Source organism: Neolamprologus brichardi, chromosome 20 (assembly GCF_056152115.1).
Source record: "Neolamprologus brichardi isolate AB-2024 chromosome 20, ASM5615211v1, whole genome shotgun sequence".
NCBI classification, from domain to species: Eukaryota; Metazoa; Chordata; class Actinopteri; order Cichliformes; family Cichlidae; genus Neolamprologus; species Neolamprologus brichardi.
Window position 1 is genome coordinate 5,677,118 of NC_142123.1, and position 22,499 is coordinate 5,699,616.

The following is a 22,499-nucleotide window of genomic DNA, read 5'->3' on the forward strand; positions in this document are numbered from 1 at the left end:
CACTATATAAGAATCAGTCCTTTTACCATTGACAACTGGACATGATCTATACAGTTCAGTGAAAGAGCTTCCTGTCGTTGCTATGCCAGACCAGTGAAAAGATCAAGAGAGTCAAGCACCACCGCTCTGATGTCATTGTTGAGACTGGGTGATAGAGCGACACATTAATGGAGTTTCTTTCACACAATAGGAATAATATGACAGAAACTGTCTTTCTGCTGTAGGCTTTCTTTACAGTCCCACTGGTAAAGATGCACAGACACTGCCACGGGGCATCTGATCTGAGGTTATCACTATGATAAGCATGATGCAAATCACCTGATGGATTGAGGTGCAGTAAACAGTTGCTGCAGGTTGTCCTTGTTCAGTACACATACCCTGTGTAGCCGAGGAGTCACAGTGCTAAAAAAAATTAATGCACAGTCCTAAAATGTTGACAAATTAAAATAAATGAGAAGCAATGATTTACTTTAAAGTGCATCAAGCGCATAAGCTATTAATTTATAATCTATCAAATGGGGCTACATAGCTGTTTTCTGCTAGGGTAATTAAATACAAATCGCAAAAACCAAGCATTTAATGTGTAATAGCTCAAAATGATCCCTCATACATAAGCATATGCGGGCGTTAATGTAGCTTGAAGATCCTTGGTGTTATGCCTAATGGATACAAATTGAAATGAATGCACAAGATGTTATCACTTGGATCGGCTGGAATACTTAATAAGCAATTGGTCACTTTAGTTTTTAAACGAAAACTCGTTTACGAGTTCAGATCTGCAAATTGTTCTGCCCTTCTTAGTTTAAGTTCTGAGGGCACGCCTGGATTCACATAAAATCAAATTTTGTTTTAATTAGTTCTTTAATTATAGCAGGTGCCACCAACTGTGGCAGTTGGTACACCACATCAGTAACTGATTTCCAGATTGATGACAGCTGCTGTGATATCTCTTTTGATGATGGGGCTGATATTTAGACAGACATATCCGGGGCATTGTTACGGCCTGTTATTGTCTTTTTAACAAAGGTCGTGTGCCAGCTAGCGGTGGTTTTGATTTAGCGTGAGGTTCAAGATGCCACATGTTGAAAGTTTGTTTCGCGGTATCAAGGACAAATTCATTTGTCTATAACTACCAAGCTATGACGATGTCACGTGGCCCCTAAATTTGTGTCATTTGAACTTCTGTTCTAGCTGCAAAACAAATCATTTAATCAGTGCAGCCAACATATCTGCTGGTGAACGCCGCACTGCTGCATATGTCCCCTGTTCCCTCGCTCCTTCAGTGGTGTCCCTCTCTCTGTTTGCCTTAATCCTTAACACTGTCCATAGCAAGAAAGTCTGAAATAGAAACCTCAAACTTCCTTCTTTCTGCGAGCTGTGATCATCTAATCAAATCTGCATTATTAGAAATTTTTAATACCTATTTTTCTCAGTTATTCTCCTGACTCTAAGTGCCCTGTGTACACTAGCATTGGCTGACTATAAGGCAAAAACCATCATCATCAACTCTTAAACTGACCACATTTATCTAAATGTAAAAGTAGCTATGAAACAGAGTGGAACAATTTTATCCTTTGGGTCTGTTTTTTTTGCAAAACATCGATTGTAGAACATTTAGGGGATACTCTTAATGGAAACTTAACCTTGAAGTCTTTGCAATCATTGAGGCGGTAATGGTCATGTGATGCATCATTAACTCGACAGGTTTCTTAGTACATAAACCTTAATTATGCAAATCGACTTAAGTCGCCCAAAGATTTTAAATGTTGAAAGTCGATCATGTTCCTTGTGGAATAAATGGAATAGAAAAAAATGATCATGAAGCGTTTGAACTGAAAGACATAGAAATAAACAGCTGTTTGAAATAACTGTTGATGATTGCTTCTCATTTAAGTATATTTATTCAGGTTTCCTGCAGCAAACATCAGTCGCTTTCTTTAAATATTTATTTAATCCAGTATGAATTAAATGGATGCATATGGCTTTGTTTCTGAATCCCTAACAGTCTGTGACTTTATCATAATAAACAAACCAGACACTCTTCTTATGTGCATGACATTATTATGCGGATCAAATGATTTCACAAAGGGTTTTGCGATGCGTCGTGTGCTTGCATTCACAGGTGGAAGCTAAACGACTCTTTCATCACGCCCAGACCGGGGTCTCGTTACTCTCTCATGGGAGGAAACTTACACATCGCACATCTTAATAAAGAGGAGGACGTCGGCATCTACCAGTGCATGGCGTCGAACTCTTTCGGCACCATCGTGAGCAGAGAGGCCAGCCTTCATGTTGCATGTAAGTATATTCGCAGTTCTTTTCGTGTCCGGATTTGCCAGTCGTTTCACTCAGTGGAGGTTGGATCTGAAGACTACAATTTTGAAAATGAAAATGAATTCTACCCAAAAATTGCAGCTGAATCTGGCAATCAGGATTTGCTGTGAGTAATGTAGGTGCTATTTTCACAGTTAATAAGAGAACGTAGATTGAAAAAGGTAATTTAGTCGGTCCTGCTTGTTGATCCTATAACACCCCTGTGAGTATGGCATATATACTGTGAGTAGAAGTGCACTCCTCGGTAGAGTACTTTTATAAGAAAGCTGCAGGATACCGTGTGCAACTTTGGCATGGTTACGTCCAACAAAGCCTTTATATTCTTTTGTCTTTTATTGTTTCTCTTCTGTTGTGTTAAGGTCACTCAGATTTGACTTCACTTCATTTGAGTTTAGTTCCATCTATTCTGCCTTAGAAAAGTAAAAGCTTCATTGAACATCAGACCCTGCGGTTCACTGACAAGTATAATGCCCCAGTAGAGTTCTCTGGAAATTGTTTGTTGGCACACCTGAGCTTTTTTAACAAAAACAGCCAGCAACAAGAGACAGCAGGCTCATAATGTTGAAATTATTAATTGAAAACCCAAATGAATGGGCCATTTTTTTTATGTCCTTTCATGATTGAATCCTTTGACCCTGATTAAAGCTCCAGTGCTAGCGTTTACTCTGCTAGGTGTTTCTAAACTTCTCACACTGCTGTGATGAAGACTGCAGTCGCGTTGTGGGCCTTGATAGATCCCTTATAGCTGATGCTTTACGGCTTTTATCCATCACATTTTATAAGACCACAGTCTAAGGCATCTCTCGTGGCAAGGTGAACTTGAGTCCTCCACTCTTGATGGGCAGCCCATATCAAATGACAACCCTGATATCTGGGAACAGATGGTGCGGCTAGATTGAATTCTGATGTCTGTTTCTCTGCCACAGTAGACACCGTGATGATCCTTGGCGGGAGAGCACCAGAGATATTCATCTTGCAACTATTTGGCAATTCTTTGTCGCGAAGCAGCATTAAATCTTCAGCATATAGAGCAAATCTGTGTGCCGAGTTGCCAGTTGATCATATTCACATTTCCTATCAATTTTTGGGGACAGGCTTGATCTGTATGTCATTGTTATTGGTCTCATCCATCGCCCGGGCCTGACCTGAGACCTGCTGCTTTTGTCAACGGATGAGGACAAGCATCAGTGGTGATGTGTCGTACATCTTATTTATTGCTCTTGGTTTAACTTAATTAAGTGTGCTGTGTGATTGAGTGGGTTTCAGGTCAAGGGAATCATTCACAGAGGAGCAGCCTGTTATGAAAGTCAGCATCATGTCATTCGTAACAGGCTGTGACTCAGAATTGCTGAAAATGCTTTCTCTGAAATCAAGGGGATTGCACTCCTTCTTCTAATAACTTCAGCAGACAAAGACCAGGTAATGGCGTGAACAGAGTGAATATAAAGATAAACGTTGCACACAGAGCTTTAAGGCACTGCTGCTGAAACAAATCCAGAACAGCGATGGCAGAGTTCTCCTAATTGAATATTTTGCTCTCTTTAACAATGCAATCAGTCTTTGTTGTTGGTGAACAAGATTAAAGTCTTAGATTTGCACCATCTAATTGTTCTATCATCAAATTTGTATTTCATGGAAGTTTATTGCATATATAATAATTGAGCTGGCCTACATTTTTAATCCTTTGAAAGATGGATGATGTAACAGTTTCTGTTACCATCTGGTAGGGGCTTAAATCTCTAAAAGTAGAAAAGGGTCCTGATCCTGTTGACAATACACAGTTACACGTTTAAAAGGTTCTGCTTGCCTGCTGGGAGTGCTGGAAGGAATAATTTAGTTGGTGATCGAGCCAGATTAAGTTTCTTAATCCCCAAGGGATGTTTTTTTTTATGTAAGTGAAAGGATTTCCACTGATGCAAGATGCAACGTTATATAACAGATTGCAAGGCCTGCAAACGAAGCAAAATGTATTGAATGTGTGTCCTGAAGACGGAACATGGTGCTGCCTAGATTCTTTGCTGCTTATAGAGCCACAAGGGTAACACAGTGTTTAATGAAGGGTGAAATAGCTGTATTTATGACTGCAATCTAGGATGTATTTCCCTTGTATCAGGGTGGCTGTGATTTCTGAGCAGATTCGCGTCTGTAATTGCATACGACATGATTATTTTAATGCCTCCTTCATGGAGATAACCCAGACCGGAGTTGTCTTTAGGTTGTCCATCAGGGCAATATCTTTTGAGTCTTTCGGGGGAATTTCTTCAAGTTTTATCATAAAGTTTAATTTGTACTCAAGTATGAAGTTCCTAGATTTTGTGGCCAAAGCTCAAGGTCTCTGTGACCCCACTTTATCCTATTCTTAGAAGCACTTGCAGCAAATTTCATCACATCTGTGAGAGATGTTTCCTTAAACTCAAGCATGAATTGATTAGAATGGGGTTCTCGGAGATCAAGGTGTCTGTCAAGTTATTTGAGTATGTGCAGCTTCCTCGCTTGAAATAGACTGATGCGTTTACCCGAAGGTCACCTTCCCTGTGCTTATACAAACCAGCAATCTGACACATACAATCACTAAGCCTAAATAATGGAGCCACATGTAAATGGCAGCCCACCTGTGGCATAAAGTCAATGCTACGTAAGCTAGCGGCGCAGTGATTTTGAGCAGTCTTCTCAAACAGTCTTAGTTAACAATGACTTTCCTTACAGCCCATCTTCCTGGGCTTTGCACCATTTCTGCACCATTCTGTGCAGCAGTAACAGCTTATCTTAGCAGTGTAAATCTTAGCAATTTATTGATGCTGTATAGTGTCCTTTTTTATGGTCTGGGCACAAAGCAGACCTTCGCTTCCACCTGGCTTGCTTTCCTGTCTGACCTTAAAAAAAGCCGCCAAGAATGAATTTTCTAATTACTTTTTCACACAGACGTGTAATTGAATATGTCGATGGAGTGAATAGCCTTAATAGTTCAATGTCACTGTGACATCATGCTGTTCTGCAAAACTGTGACCGTAATTTCATATTTATGAGGCAACTAGTTACACTAATCACTACATGTTTTCTCTGCCAGTATAACTGAAACCCATGGAACAGTTTCATACTTTCTCGCAGTCCTTTCATTGTGCTGCCACTTTTCAAAAAAAGTGAGGACTTGACATTTTACAGTCTCACAGCTTCTCTGAGCTTCTAAGATTTCCGTGTCTTTCTTTTGTTTGCTCCTCTTATTTCCATCAGCTCTGTGGCTTGTTCGCTGCTTTTGACAAGGGCGAAAATTAAGACTTTCTTTTTTTTTTTCTTTTTTCTTTCTTTTTGCAGAAGAAAGCCCATGTGCACTTAACAGTTGTACTTGTCAAGAGACACCAGCGGTGAGAAATAGGCTCCTTTGATGTTTATCACTCCTTAAATGTCATGTATCACACGCTGTTAGGGTTTTACTCAATGACTCTCAGAGATTGGAGGCGAGGCAAGAAAAGACGCAGACAAAATGAGAGAAGATGACGGTTTCACAGCAGTGGTCATCGCAGTTATTTATTTATTTGGTTTCCTCATTGGTAACTTGCAATTCATCGTCTGCAAGATAGTTGAACACTTATTATTTAGCAACTAGATAGAAAGAATTTATACTGATGAGTAACTCATCTTTCTACAGTTGAAATAATTTTTTAGCCGCTCTGTTTTTTTATTCTTCAACATAAAATCATACAGTATAAAACTATTTACTGTAGTGTGAAGCTGTAATTACATAGCATATTATTTATCGCATCAAAAACAACTAAATGTTAATGGCAGTGCTAAAAAGTAAATAAATGGGCTGAGAAATGGTAACACAGTATAATATTTTTATAGCTTGACATCAAACTTATTACCTGGCTAGTCTCATACATGGTAGTGATGCCAAACTCCACTGAATGTACTAATCTGGAACTTTAACCAGGAAATACTAATCTGCCCTTTTTCAATCTTTTCTCCAACAGTAACAAGATCACATCATTATGTTATGCCTTTGCATCACATATACTATTGTGTTAGCTAATAGGATTTTATCCTACCTCGACATAGTCTTCCAGAAGTTTAAAGATGCTCTTTGTTGTCAAAATGCAAAATGGGTGACAAATTTGTTGCCTGCATCACATGTGACATTTGTTACTGCAATCCTAAATCCAGGTGTGAGGTGTAGGTGCAATTTCTCTGACAATAAAAACGCTGTTATGCCTTTTGTCTAATGGCTGGGGAAAAAAACGAGCTGCAGTTCTGACAGAGTAGTTTCACTTTTTAGTTTCTCTATAATTTCCTCTTGTTCATTACAATGGGTCACATTGAAAGAGTTAGCCCAAAAATGCAAATTCATATCCAATTTCATGGATCTGAAAACACTCCAAATAGCCTGAACCCTGCCACGGAGAAGCACAAGGAGGTGCAGTGTGATGGGCTTGATAAGATGATGCACGTGGTGCCGAACAGCTTGGGTTGTCAGGCATTGTTGGCTTTTAGTGCGTCTAGCTCATTTATGCCCCGCTATACACCAAAGGAATACTGATCAGGACACACTCACTCCCAGTGTGAGCTGAGCACCTCTGTTTTTTTTCCTAATGTATGAGCCCGGAAATTTTTTTAAATATAGTATTATAAATAAATGGAATATATTTATATATCCACCAACAGCACAAACGCATACTTGCAACAGTTACAGCCTTGCAACTATTTTCTTAACAATGTGAATGCAGTAAGTTTTTTTTTTTTTAGCGTTGTGTAGCCATTAAATTCAATCACAGTTAGATTGACAAGAAAAGCGACACGCTAATGCGTTTCGAACATTTTACATCTTCTTCCAGACAAAGAAATTTAAACTGCTTTACAAAGGAGAAAGATTTTTGCACCTATTTTATAGTGATCGGGACATTACCATAAAATGTTATTTTTAATTTTCATCATTACTTTTAGAGAATTTAGGGGAAAAAAGGTCCTAAAGGGACATTATTACTTGCTGTGCTCTAATAAAGCCCTACGACGAGGGAGAATAAAGATTTCGAAAAGTTGTATTATAGGAGCTATAAGGAAAACGGCTCATTTTGTTTAATATCATTGCAAGTCCACATGGTGTTATCATTTTTATAATTATAATATTTCTTATCTTTAATAATGTGTGATTTCTCACACTATTAACTGCATCAAATCATTCAAAGTATTTGCAAATGAAGTTGCTGTGATACACTGTCCAGTCTAGCAGTGGTAGTGGCTCTGGCAGGGCATCCAACATCCATTAATTGTACCTTTATCCTCTGAATGATTAGCTGGAGCATATCCTAGTTCAGCGGTCCCCAACCCCCGGGCCACGGACCAGTACCGGTCCATGAGTCGTTTGGTACCGGGCTGCGAGAGTTGAGGCTCGGGTGTGAAATGTATGGTTTTCAGGGTTTTTATCAGTTTTTAGCGTTATTTTGTTATCGTTTTTATCATTAACTCGGTTTTCCTGGGTCTTTTCATGTGTGTTATGAATAAATCTTCTTTTTTTCGGTACCGGTACTAGTTTTATTTTGTTGTATTTATCTGCGACACCTTAAAGGCCGGCCCGTGAAAATATTGTCGGGCATAAACCGGTCCGTGGCGCAAAAAAGGTTGGGGACCGCTGTCCTAGCTGACAATGGATGAAAGGCAGGGTGAAGTCAATTACACAGAGACAGACTCACACCTCTGGCCTAAATAGAGCCTAACCTACTGAGCAAGAATCAACACCGAGAAACACAGGGTACGTGAGTACGTGCAAACGGCACACATAGAGCAGGTTTAAAAGCTCCTGCTCCTGCTGTGAGGCTATCAGAGCAGGTCTAGCTTTAAATGTCATCAGATAGTTGGTTACCTTTCTCACTATAATAATGTAGGAAGTTTAGGTAGATGTAAAAGTTTTGCACCTTGCCTTTCAGCTTGCTAGCGGTGTCGTCTTAAGAATGATAATCATCCCTACGAGAACCATGGGTGTAAATCATAAAAATCTGTTATATCTATCAGGATCCTTCTTTTGCTCGCAGTCAGTCATTCTTACACTGTGCCATGTTTTGGCTTACACTTTGAAAATGTCTGCTGTGAAAAAAGGCTTCATGTCTGCACTCATGTAGGTGTTGAACTCCACATGACTTTCATGTCCTGTTCATGATGGATTGTAATCACGTCCATTTAAAAAAAATCACTACATCACTAAAATTTTCATTTGTCCAATCCCTGCACTAAAAAAACCCCTAATAACTCTTGTGTGCATTCCTACATCCTAAACAAATGCCTTTGCTAATGCAACAGGCATGTTTTCATTCTGACATTAGCCATTATCTCATTGTATAGTCTGAGAAAAAAGCATGCCTGTGAAGTTGTGTTGTTCAGATTCTGCTAGTAAATCTCAATATATTCAGTAAAGCCGATAAAATTAGATGAAACTTGTATTTTCGGATCAGCCAGAAACTGTCATTTTTCCAGGCTTACCAGTTTTAGAAATACAATATCAGTGTTTTAAATTGCGATGGTCTTAAAAGTTTAGTTTCTGTTCAGTGTGAAATAGATAATAGATGAGAAGAAGAGATTCAGTGAAATTATATCTTATAGTTATTATTTTGTTATGGATTTTTACAGTGATTACTAGCATGAATTATTATTTTTATACAATATGACAGTGTGTACTGCCTAATATAATATAATATAATATAATATAATATAATATAATATAATATAATATAATACAGTATTTATGTCTTGGAGGACCAGAAAGAACCTAAATGTTGTTGCATGTAATTGTTAACCATAGCTCATCCTGAGTTTAAGATGGCCACGAAGCATCCATTAAACCTGTCTGTTCCAAATGAAAAAAAAATGTTATGATCTGCTAATTAATTTGTGAAAGTCATACAGGAGATTTTCATAAAACCATTTGTGAACCGAAACAAAAGCTTTCAGTTGCGATAACGTTCTGCTGGATGCAATTTTTCCATTAGTCACAAGGTCTGAAAAGATCACGCTCTGCTTTTATTTTGCGAACGCTCATCCTACTGTGCTCGCACACAGGAGGTGTCAGTTTTGCATTCTTTCGCCCAGTTTTTGAATTCAGTCTTGATTATGTCATTATATGGCAGCTGCGTATTTGGCTGCTACGCCTGCGATATCTCCAAGAGCCGCAGCAGGCAAGAAAAGGCAAAGTGTTCGAGGATTGCTGTCTCTATTTGCTTTCTCTCAGCAGGTTGTCAACAAGTAATCGGCCTCCATACAAATGATGTTTCAGTCTTAGTCATTTAATTGTTGCTGGTCTGTGTGCAGTGGATGAAACACAGAAAGTGATAACAATACGCCGTTCCAATTAAATTCACTCATGTGTGACTTATACTTGAAGAATTGCTTTCTGCTCCAGTCAGAAGTGTTTAGCACTTTATAGCACCATGTCTGCATTTATGCAAAACTACCACCAGTATTTCACAGCAGGCATGCATATCATATAACACCGTTAAACTCTGGTCACTTGCCGTGCGCTAACTAGATATGAAATTATTGAGCAACCACATATATGAGTTGCAGTGCATTTCTTTATTTATTTTTATCTCTATAAACACCCAGACTTGTTGTGTTTGTGTGCTTATGGCTTTCATGAAAAATGAAATGATTATTTTTGCTTTATTGCTTTTGTGTTGTGGTAAACAGACTTGGAGAATTTCAAGACTCAGAGAAGAAGTCCAGTGAGGGTTCGTGAAGGTCAAGGAGTGGTCTTGCTCTGTGGCCCTCCCCCCCACTCTGGAGGTAAGATGGACTGCTCTCAATGTTTTTTCCATTTCATTTCATTTTCTTTAAATATCCTTTAATATCCTCCTTACATAAATCTGTTTTTTTTCTTTTTTTTACTAGAAACGTAGAAATACTGTGGTATCATCTCTCTGATTCCTTATCTTCTCCTTTACTTGAACAAAGTGGAAGTAGCGTTTGCGTCCTCCAGCTCAGATCCCCTGTCTGTTTGTCTGTGTTGTTAAAGTCAGCGAAGTGAGTTATTTTTACTTTGGGACACTCTGGTCTGTCAGCCTGATTTTCAATGGGGGCGAGTACAATCTTTGGCATACAGACTGGAGAGGCTGACTGTGGCTGGGGTCCCGCCAGGCTGAGTAATTGAGCCTCTCTCTGAAGATACCTTGCTGGCTTCACATCATCTGCTTTCATCTATGACATTATCAATGCGAGCTAGCATCCAGTGCTATTAACTCCTACACACCGGTCTTAAGATTGACATTTTGACTTTTTTCTCAAAGTAGTATTTCAACTTTAAAATTTCAACTCTATTCTCCAAATGAACACTGTTTGTGGCCCTAATACTCTGTAGTACAAGTACGGCAAGTTTTACATCCAGATGAAGTTGCAAGTCCTTAATTTTGGGACTGGAATGAAAGACGTTGTTAAGGTGTTGGTTTCTAGACGATAACCCTCATTTATGCTACCGGAGCGTTAAACCTGCAGAACAAACGGAGCTATTTTGTCTCATTCATTTGCAAACTGAAAAGAAGGCCTGTATTTGTTGTGCTATGTTTTGTGTTTGAAATGAGATGTCTCACCTTGTCGTAACAAGACAAGTTAAAATAATGAGCCATATGCACACAACTGGCAGACTTGAAATGTAATAGCTCTTTTGCAGACAAGTACTCTAAGGTGTCCACAAGCCAAAATACACATTCTGAACAGCAGCATTGTCTGGAGTGTTGAGCTGTAATAGCAGTGTCATGACGGTGTCCAAAAATATTTTGGAAAAAACTGGGCACAGAAATCTTAATCCAGTAGTTTATGCATTATGTAGAAGACAGCAGTGCTTGTTTAATCAGGAAGATATGCATATTTGTCTCGAGTTTCAGCTACAGCACCATCTGTAGTAAAATCACCTGCCTAATGTCTCACTGTGAGTGCTTTGACTACCTTTTGGGGGCAGTCTTCTCTTTGGGTAAGAGGACAAAAATGAGGTTTTAATTAATCCTGACTGATGTCTCCTTGTACTGATTGTATGTACAGGCACCCAATCAAAAAGACATATATTCATTTACTTAAAAAAGGTATCGATATGAGTCACATACAGAAGTATAGACTTCAGGCTTTAATTCATGGGGCTTTACAAAAAAACTTGCATTAGCTATTTAGGAATTACAGTCATTTTTGGCTACAGACCACATTCATACAAATTCAAATTTAATTGGACTATTGCCTGACAAGCAATTTCATGGCCAGGTGAGGTCTGGTCCTTTTCACTGGTATTTCATGACAAATGAGCACATTCAAAGTATTGAATTTGTATTTTATAACTTTTCACTGTAATTTTAAATATTAGACCTAAAGAGCTGGCAGAACAAGCGAGGGAGGCCATTATTTGGCTTTCGGTCTGAAGTGATCAACAGAATGTTTTACATTCTTAAAAATAATGAACAAACCTCAGTAACATCTAAAAGCCTTAGGTAACACACATCTATCTATCTATTTATCTATATAAAATTATGTCTGCACTGAAAGTCTGCACATGAACTATACAATAATCATAATACATAATCCAGCTTTATTTACATTAACAGCAGCTGAGAGTTTCACTCTCGCAATATGTGAGATACATGAGAAATCTTACAATATGTGCACCTTTTAAAAGCTTTTGGAACTTGTTGATTTTTCTTCGCATGTGTAGAGTGTTACTCCTTTAGTTTCACAGCTTTTGTAAAAAAAAAATAGATATATGTATGTTATGCCTCATTTTTATTACGAGTGAAGAAATACATTGTTTTTACTTTTAACTAACAGATGGTTAAATCAGCAGGGGTTTCTGTGCTGTACTCTGTACTACTTCTGTACTCATCTCTGTGACTCCGCTCTCATTTATCACCAGGGTACCATTTCATTTGAATTAGAATCCGAAATGTAACATCTCTGATTATAAACTCCTCTTCGTGACATTCAGAAGGTGCTCTAGTCTTCTGATGTATCACTTTGTTCAAGAACTCCAGCTGCTTTGTTGTGACTGTGATCTCAGATCTTGTGACAACATCATTTTTCATAGATGTTTGCTAAGACGAGTGCCAGCATGTTTGGCTAAAAAAAAATTACTAAATCATTGGAGATATGGTGTGTGTGTGTGTGTGTGTGTGGGGGGGGGGGGGGGGGGGGGGGTTGCCTTCAGGCAACTGTAAATAGATTTATTCTGTGATTCTATTCAATAATGTTGATATTGTATGTCAATTTTTCCCACATGCAATCTTTTTTAGATAAACTCCACACGCCTTTCCTACTCTTTCCTACGTGACGCCCATCATTTGGGACTGGAGTCCTGAAGCGATTGTTGTCGGTGTGTTACATTGTACCAGGCCCATATCTGTCACATCCAGTCTCATACAGAGTCTTTACCTACTTTTAAAAAGAAATGATAAGTAGATGCACAGCAATGGCATGACCCATTTTTTTAAATTAAGCTAAATGCAGTCTCCCTACCTACAAATTCCCTTTGCATGGGCCCCAGCCATACAGGCCTAGGAATCCGCTGCTGATGATCTGGCAACCCTCAGTCACCAGGGGAAATGCGTATTCCCTAAGGGGTTGGTGACCAGTTGCGGGAGGCTGATGGCAGCTGCCATGTGAAATAGGTTGCAAAAAGGGGCTAAACAGAAGTACAAGACGGAGCACCACTACACAAAAACTTGTTTGCCTCGGCATACTGCAACATGTAGTTGAATGATAATTGTGGCAAACGAGAGAAACGACTTTCTGGTGCAGCCTCCGAGAGCCTCAGTCTATAAATGGCATGGATGAATAACAAAGCAACATAGCTCACGAAATAATTAGCAGTCACTAAGTGAGAGATAGTAAGGCTTTTATGTACAACAGTTAACAAGCCAAGTACTGGGATACACTAACCACTAATGCATTAACACAACACATAACATGAGGCTTTCAGGCAAGCTGCCCACTCTAAATCACAGCTACCCTGAATAGCGTGGTGTGGGCTATCATTTAATGAAGTGAGTGACGACATGGAGCAAGCCTGAGTACTAGGGCAGCAGTCTATTCAGTCTGGGTGGAAGGTTGGATGAAGGAAGGAGTAGGCGGAACAACTGGCTGAATAGGAACCAAGTGGAGACACCAATTGAGCACACATGCTATTTTTCTTACCGAACAAAACAGGCTTTATTAGAATAATTGGTGAAGAAGTCCACACACCCAAGGCTGCACCAGCTAAAGTAATTATCGTGGTTTTATAAACATGTCAAATGGATAAAAGCCGTTAAACTTTTCTTGAAATTTTGAATATAATAATACTCCAAAATAATGTTGAAGTAACTCGTAACTCTTGCTAGAACAGGAATCTTTCAAGTAAACAGAAATTAATTTTTTGGTTTTCTGATAAATTTCTAAACTGCTGCTGAATGAAATAAACACAATCAAATAGAATGGGGGACATGTCTTGTGATAATGTGAAACAGAGGGATCTCCAAAAAATCCAATTTTCATTTTAAGTGCTCTCAGACTGTCACAACATAATTTTATAGTGGTGTAATTGCTATCCTTGGTCAAATTCATTTCAGTTGGGCCAGTTTGTTTCTCTGCTGTTTTCTTTGCATTTGTCCAAACCAGTAGTGTACAAATAGACTCCTTCCAAATGCTTGTGATGGATGATAGCCGTTCTGGAGGCCTTGCCCAGTGCCTGTTATACTCTGTTTTCTGGCAACGTTTTGTCAAATTCAGCCGTCATCATGGATAATAGCGATTGACGGAGATGTTAAGATGTGCTATAGGATGAATCACCTTCAGTTTTATGACATATTCGCTGAAAGGGTAGCTCTCAGTATGCATGAATGCTTACACATTCATACATATCCACACACGCCCACACATTCTCGTCTTGGTTCGGCTGCTCATTTTCACTGCATGGCTATATTGTACCTGATCTGGCTGTTCAAATTAGATTAGGTTCAGTGGAGAAATTCGGTTTGATCTTGTCAAATATATTTAAAAAAAAAAAGATTATTTAGAATAAAAGAAACAAAAACTTGAAAATTGGTAAGGTCTGAAAAATGAATATGCAAAGACATATAATGGGATGCTCTATGGCTCTGTGGCTGTATTGTTTTTCATCTGATACAGAAAATCCTGACTGGCATTTAAATAGACTGCCATAATGTTGGAAAGTAAGGCATGTTCTCATAAAGGGTGACAGGACATAATTCACGATCAGCAAAAAATGCGGTCTTGGACACGGATCTTCCTCATGTCTCCTGTAAAGGATTTCAGTGCCCCATGCATGATTCAGGAAGCCATTATTTCACTTTAACGACGCCTCGAAACACTTCAGACCGCAGCAGGAAGTAGTGTGGTGCAGCCAGGATGTTCTAAAGCTGAAAGACGGTGTTGATGCACGTTTTGAAATGATCGAAATATTGTCAAGTGTCCAAGAGGGGCTCCGACATAATTCTTCCCCTGTGCTGTACTGTATTAGCATTAGACGTCACTCTGTATCATCTTTTGCTTTGAGACAGTTTGAATGGCCGTTCTGGTTCGTCCAGGACCTAATGCATCTGACCTCCTTTCCCTAATGGAAACGGGCCTTTCAGATTTACTCAAGGCTGAAATCACTTGTTTTGTCAACCCAGTGCATCTCGTCCAAAACAGAGGGGGCTCGCTGGCTAGTAACAGCCCACATTGCTTGCAGGGATTTTTCCCGTGTGCATGACCTAAGCCTTTTCAGTGAGCTTTTGTATTATGAATACAGAGAGGAAGCCATGGTTGATGGTTGTTTCTGTTGAGGTAAAAGATTCGTGAGAGTAAACTTTGACACAAAGTTGAGCATGTACTTTTCTTTGATATAATACACACTTGTGCAAAAACCCACTCTTGATTCAGTATGTCCTTGGCCTGTCATGTTCCATTTCTCTTTCCTCTTCTCAGATCATTAAGGGGAAATTGATGCTGCCTGTTCATTATACAAAGGCTAAATGGAAACAAAATGAAAATCTGCCACTCACTGTCAGTCATGATTGCATTATTCCATTACTGCCCATCCATAGTAGGCTCTTAAGTCAAATCACAAGATACAGCCAATGGTGCTTTCCAATTTCTATTTCCTGCTTCCTTTTCTCACCATAAATCTTTAACTAACCAATTAGTAATCTCTTATTTGCTGTTCACTGTGTCACGCTTTGCATCTACAGAGGGTATTGTTTCAAAAACAGACATTAAATATACATGGAAATGCCTGGATGAGAGCTGGGATGTATTATTTATGAGAGAGGGGGATATTTCAATGATTCCCTTTGCGGTTTGAATGGATAGAGCTAGAATTTATGTTTGGTAAGTCATAGAGGCTAGGAGAGGCCTTAAAAGTGAAGTGCTATGGCTATAATTAAATGATTAGTTCAATGTTATGGGAAATACACCTCTTTGCTTTCTGGCCAAGAGTTATGAGAGAAGAACAATCCCACTCTTAAATATAAGCGTACAGTCAGAAGGTTGTTAGCTTAGCTTTGCTAAATAATTCAAAATACAAGTTCAATTCAATTCTATTCAGTTCAATTTTATTTTTATTTATATAGCACCAAATCACAACAGCAGTCTCCTTAATTGTAAAGTAAAGACCCTGTAATGTTAGAGAGAAACCTCAACAATTAAACAACCCCCTCCGAATAAGCACTTGGCGACAGTGGGAAGGAAAAACTCCCTTTTAAGAGGAAGAAACCTACAGCAGAACCAGTTGGGGGCAATACTTGTTTTTGTCTGAATCAAATTTTTTTTAAAAATATGCACCTGTCCATATTTCTGTTATTCACTAATTACTGACTATTTCATCTATTTAATCTTTTGAAACATGAGGTAATATGTATGGTGGTAACAAATTCCACGTACATCATATAGCACTGTTGACACAAGCAAAACAGTATGCTCAAAAGGTAAATCCAAAGAAGAAGCCACACACAAAGGCCAAAAAAGGAGGGCGCTTACACACATGATTTTACATACTGTAAAAATAATTTCTCATATTGGAGTTCTGAGCATCACTGACACATTCTTGGAGAGAAAGGTGTGATTGAAATATGTGGTCCAAGTTTCAATCTGCAGTTGTGTTGATCACAAGGTCAGGCTGTCCTTTACTCCTCCAATGCATATAAAAATCTGCTCTGTGCTTGGTAAAAAGGGAACACCCTCACATGCTCATTATACAGGAACTCACTTACAGGGTCACAGGAAAGAGGCTGGCATAATTACAGGGACTATGAAACAGACTAAGTTAGTGTAAACATTTCTAGAAAGGTGTTAGTTAGGAATGTTCTCATAGGTACTCTGACCAAAGAAGCGACAGATACTACTTTAAAAGTGCCTACAACACACAGTATGAAAACAGAGGTGCATTTGGCGCATTTTTTGTATAAAGTGCTGAAAGTTGTTTTATGTCTTTGCTTATATTTATTTACCTGTATATTAATAGAAATTGGCTCAGCTTTCATCAGTTTCTGTGATGATTGTCTTTGCTAGTTTTCCAACTCTTAAGCTTAAAACTCTTGAAATTCTTCCCTTCTCCTGGCAGTTTTTCACCTTAATAACTCTCTTAAGGGCTAAGATGCCATTATCTTTACCTGGATCTCCTAGCTGTGTACAGAGATTTTTTGAAAATGTCATAATTTTAGGATTTTTCTTTGCATTTTACCACTCAGCTCTCAGATTAGGGCCCTACAGGTTGCAGCTGGCGAGACGTCAGGCCAGTTTCCTGTGACTAGGAGTTAAAGAAGTGAATGCAGGTGACCAGGGGAGTACGAATAAAATAATCAAAGCTGTTACACAAGTTGTCAAGATCATGATCTCTGTATCACTTCTTGATCCGCAAGGTTAGCAGTAATATGCCAAAGCCCACACATCCTCTTGACCCCTAATGAGCAGAAGTGAAGAATACTGAGTCAGTAGATGAGTGTCCGACTCACATCTCAATTATTCCCTGTACTGTAGTGCAGAATCATCACTTAGACAAGTTTTTACCAACAGCCAAGATTGCTTTTGGGACAGGGATGCAATATGGTCCAGAGCAATCTATCCTAGTGTCAATATGTCAAAACACCATCATTCCTTTTTATAATGTTGCTGATTGTTAGTGCAAAGCCTCTCTGACTGCACTCCATTTGGTTGATAGTACTGGGAGTCTTTTCCAGAAGCTTGTTATCATGGATGATGAATAGTAGACGAGGTGGTACAATACCAAGTAACCAAATCTGTAATATATTGGTTTTATCGAGCGTTGAACTGTTTTTTTATGCAGGAGGTGCAGCTTAAAGTTTGATTTAGGGCCTTCTGTAGCTACATAACAACCACAAGGGGAGATGCTTTTTTTTCTGTGTACATCCACTGTTGCTTAATTTAATTCTTATTGGATTATAAATCCCAGAAAGAAAAGGTAAGTCAAATAAAGAACAGGAAATAAAAATTAAACAGCATACGTAAAATTACGGATGGTCCAGTTACAGTTGAATTTTACCTTAAGCTGGGTTTAAATCGGGAAAACTCACTTATTATGTGTTATTATGGATTCCTATGACAGATTTCTAACTCTCTGAATAGCAAATTATTCATATTCACAGCATCATGACTTCAGATTAGTGGACGTATGAAACTTTTACCATATTGAGGACATTTATCCAACAGTGAGTAAGAGTAATTGCGCTTCAATTATAAATTGTGTTTTTAATCAAGGAAGGCTGGTGCTCAGTCCAATCCACTAATTGCTTTATCCCTGAAGGCATCCACTTACCCTCTGAAGTGACGAGGCTGCTGATGAAGCACACATTATCTGTATATGGGTGTAGGCGATGCTCAAACACAGCATGAGTTTTTCATCTGCTGCTTTTTGATTGCGTTCACAGAACTTAGCTTCACATGGATCTTCAATGAGCACCCCTCGTATGTCACCCAGGACACGCGACGGTTTGTGTCCCAGAAGACGGGCAATCTCTACATCGCGAAAGTGGAACCCTCTGATGTGGGGAATTACACCTGTGTAGTCACCAACACGGTCACCAAAAGCAGCGTTGAAGGTCCACCAACACCTCTGGTCCTGCGCGTTGATGGTATAAAAGAAGCTATTTACTAAAAATACACAGAGTATAAAACAGGAACTGTGTTTTGAGACATGTAAAATTGTGAAAGGCTTTTTTGTTTTTTAATTATAGCGATGAATTTTAATTAAAACTTGGCAATTTTCACAGCCAAGTCTGAGAGTGTTTTCAGAGTGTTTTGATATTCTCTGATCTGATTGTTGAAAAGATGGAAACGCTATTGTCAAAGTCAGATGAATTTATTTTTGTACATTCAAGGCACGGCAACCTCTTTGCACTGTGCATTTCATGATGTTATTTTAGAAAGTGGTAAATTAATCTTTTTTTAAAGTTAATCTAGAATGCCTGCACATCTGAAAACTGACCTTTCAAGAACAAACTCTTTATTGTCTTTACACAATATTTTCTTCCCATGGTGCATAAAAGCTTAAGTAGCATAAATACAAATATAGAATACAATATACAAATACGATATACTGACATGTATTGAAAAGTGTGTGATACCATTACGGAATAGGTAAAGTAATTCTGTCACTGTTTAAGGCACAACGTTACCATCACATATAAATGAATGTCATTGTTTTGAGATTAAGAGATGATGGCAGGAAGTAAGAGGTGTTTACAGTGAATATGTAAAAGGAGGTCAGCCCACCTACATATACACTGTCCTGGGGTCACTCGTTTGTGTCTCTATATTTTTAACATGTTGTACAAAAACAGTATACATTTTATTTTATTTCGTTTTCTTTCACAGAACGTGTTTTTGTGTATAATTATACAACTTATATGTGCAACAGTACATGTTTTGGATGAAAAATACATGAGTGTAATCATTTCTATCATTTCTGAATTTGACTTGACTCACTAAGTTAAACGTTTTCACTGTGCATTTATAGAAAATAATTGAAATTTAAATCTACAAGCCAACAAATGCAATCTAAAACATCTCCCAGAGTGAGATGTAGAAGTTCTTAGAGCCCATACACAGCATCATCACATAGTGATCTAAAGTATGTTTTGATTTTCTTTCATTGTGACCTTTTCGGTCCTTAAGCTGAAAGAATCCCCCCTCATATATGTGAGGCATCTCTCCCTTTTTTCTCTCTGTAACTGCAGGTGTGATGGGCGAATATGAGCCAAAGATTGAAGTGCAGTTTCCTGAAGTTGTCCCCGTTGCTAAGAGCTCCACTGTCAAACTGGAATGTTTTGCACTTGGAAAGTACGTCCCGCTGTGAATTGTTACGCCACTTTCATAACTACACACTGAGCTGTTTGCTTTTTTTTTTAAGCTGCATGGTGAGAGCAAAAAAATGCTCTTCTTGTTTCACAGACTGTAAAGAAAAGAAACACTCACAACGTCATGTTTCATGTTATTTCTACTTAAAAGCACTTTATTGCTAATATTCATTATTCCTTCTCATATATTAAGCGAAGGTAGATCTCAATAATATACCAAAATATTCATTGGCCTTTATTAGTTTTGCAGCCCTAATATTTGAAAGTTGCTTTCAAAGACATTTGTAAAATGCATAAATTTGTATAATTGAAATTGTGCAAATTCAATAATTGTAGAAAGATGAAAGGCTGAAAGATATTTGTAATATTTGTACAAGCCTTCTTCATTTTTCTGTCACAAAAAGGTGGCTCCATATCCATATAAGTCAAATAAACAATCAACAACCAATGAATATATTAGCATGGACTGTCACCAGTTTATTATGTTAAACACCAGTGTTGATATATGTTGTTTTTGCGTGTGTGTGTGTGTGTATTTTTGTGGTTTTAGCCCTGTGCCAACAATCAGCTGGAAAAAAGTGGATGGAGCCTCCTTTACCAGGAAGGTGGACATAAATAAAGCCAGCGGAGTTTTAGAAATCCCTTACTTCCAGCAGGAGGATGCCGGGATGTACGAATGTGTGGCAGAGAACAGCAGAGGAAAAAACTCGGTGAAAGGAAAGCTGTCTTATTACGGTGAGCAGGAGCGCGGTTTGCCTGTGTTTGATCTCAAACTCACCTTACTTCACACCTCTCAGAGATTAAAAAAATATCTCATGCCTTCAACCTGTCAGTCTTCTTCCTCATATATCATGTAGTTTCAGAGACTTTTACCAAATCCTTTACCCACTGATTCATAACCTTATTTAAACCTCTTCAGAGGTTCACTGCTCTGAAGTATGATTGAAAATCTTTCGAACAGGAGTGCGCCATTGGCGTGGAGTGTAACAGCAAGTTTTATATGTTGTCATGCAATCTGTGGTTTTTATTAGAGCCTGTATACAACTGCATCATATAGTGGGATGTGGTAGTAAATTAACCTATTACCAGTAGTGCAGTTCAGACAAGCTCCTTATTGAGCCAGCAGGTAAGACGGGGCACACAGATTTATACCGCCTTTCAGAGAGGCGTGATTTTTCCTTCACCACACTGGACTTATGGACCATATTCTGAAAAAGCTTTTAGCAGTCCTTGATTAAGTATTTTTATGGTTTTTCTCTCCATTATTTTGCAGTTTATGCATTGATGATATCTGCCCACGAGTCCCAATAGGGATGTGCTTGAGTGAAATCATCAAATCCAGATTTTTCTTTCCTGTGAAGGAGGATGTCTTTGATATGATAATAGGGTTTTTTTTTTGCAGGAGCTGTGGGTTAGATGAAATGCTCACAGTACCTGTTGGTAGGCTGAGGACTGAATATGCATTACTCCAAGCAGTAGCATGGCTGACAATGCTTAAAATAAGTAAAATGATCGAGTGTTATGGTCATGTTCTAAACAAGGTAGTGATTTTTCAGCAACTTATAGCTAGAGCGCTCGCCTCTGTGCCTCATCTCAGCTACAGTTGTGGGGAAGTCATGTTTCTCTTTGTAAGATTTAAGTCGTGTCTCATCTCAAAGCCCCACAGATTGACCAGCTGCCAGGTGATAAAAATCAGTAATCTCATTTTAAAGTCCCATAGACAGGGGCTTGTGGGACATCCATCAACTTTGCAGAAGAATAGAAGAATCAATACGGGGATGTGGAGCTAGTGACAACCAAACAGAACAAGCACAGTAACAATAAGGGTCGGCCTCTCTCCTTTCATTCCCGGCGTAATTGTCCTTCTGCAGTTCCAGGGGGTTTTAAGTAATCAGATCATGGTTTACTGCATTCGAATGGGCTCAGTCTCAATCAGATTGACTTTGTGTAGAAGTCACTTGCATGGCTTCTTCCATTCCATTATGTTATCTCAGACAACCTCATTTGTAATGTTGTTAACAGGGTGTCATGCACTCCTGTTTCTATAGTCACACATTTTCAGTACTTTGCACATTTACTATACTAAATGTACTTGCCTCTATGAAAAGATCATTAAAATAACCATTTGATAACAAAATATTATCTGATCTCTACTGAACAGGAAATGCATCCATAGCTACTCATATTGCTTTACAAAGAGTTGTATTCACAGACACAGTAGTCCATGAAAACAGCCATCCTTTCTTCCATATAAAGATTTGTTGTTTCTTTGTCTTTTATGTTATTAAACAGCAGATTTTTTTATATGGCCGTAACCCCACCCCTATGCTTAGGTTCATAAAATGCAGTACAACTAATTTATATTGATTGTCTTATTAAATAATCACATTTTGATCTGAAATGACACCATTTATAAAACACTGTATTTTAAATGGAAAATGATTGGCTGAAGTTGCTGTACGTGGGTGAGGAGCTCCTTTGCAAAAAAACTGTCCCATAGGTGCTACCACTTTATGATATTATTATCATTACATTATTAAAGTAGCACACCTAATCAAGCCAACTGCCTGAATGACTCTCATTGACCCTGGCAGGGCGTCATGCATTTGCGTGGGTGCTTCCTGGGGTCCATAAATCTTATATAAGGTGCGGCAGGAAAACCACCATTATGTCTTTAAATTGACATGACAAGTGCCAAAAAGTCACTTGCCTGTGTTACCAACTGCACTGCGGAAAACAAAGAAGCAGAGAGCCATTGTTAGTCTCAGTGAACCTGCATCTTTTTAAACTTCTACACTTTACCGTGGACGGTCTCACCTATTCACTATTGATTTTTCTCTGTGCTAACCTTATAAAGCA

At 38.6% G+C, this 22,499-nt stretch overlaps 1 protein-coding gene across 1 annotated transcript in view; it reads left to right on the top strand.

Annotated features, from left to right (window-relative positions):
* The window catches only part of cntn3a.1 (contactin 3a, tandem duplicate 1), a 76,100-nt gene that overhangs the window by 25,009 nt on the left and 28,592 nt on the right, over positions 1-22,499 (top strand). The window contains exons 4-8 of the mRNA XM_006785511.2: positions 2,123-2,298; positions 10,006-10,101; positions 18,213-18,416; positions 19,521-19,623; positions 20,191-20,375. Coding sequence (XP_006785574.2) covers positions 2,123-2,298; positions 10,006-10,101; positions 18,213-18,416; positions 19,521-19,623; positions 20,191-20,375 — 764 coding nt within the window. The remainder of the gene's footprint in view (positions 1-2,122; positions 2,299-10,005; positions 10,102-18,212; positions 18,417-19,520; positions 19,624-20,190; positions 20,376-22,499) is intronic.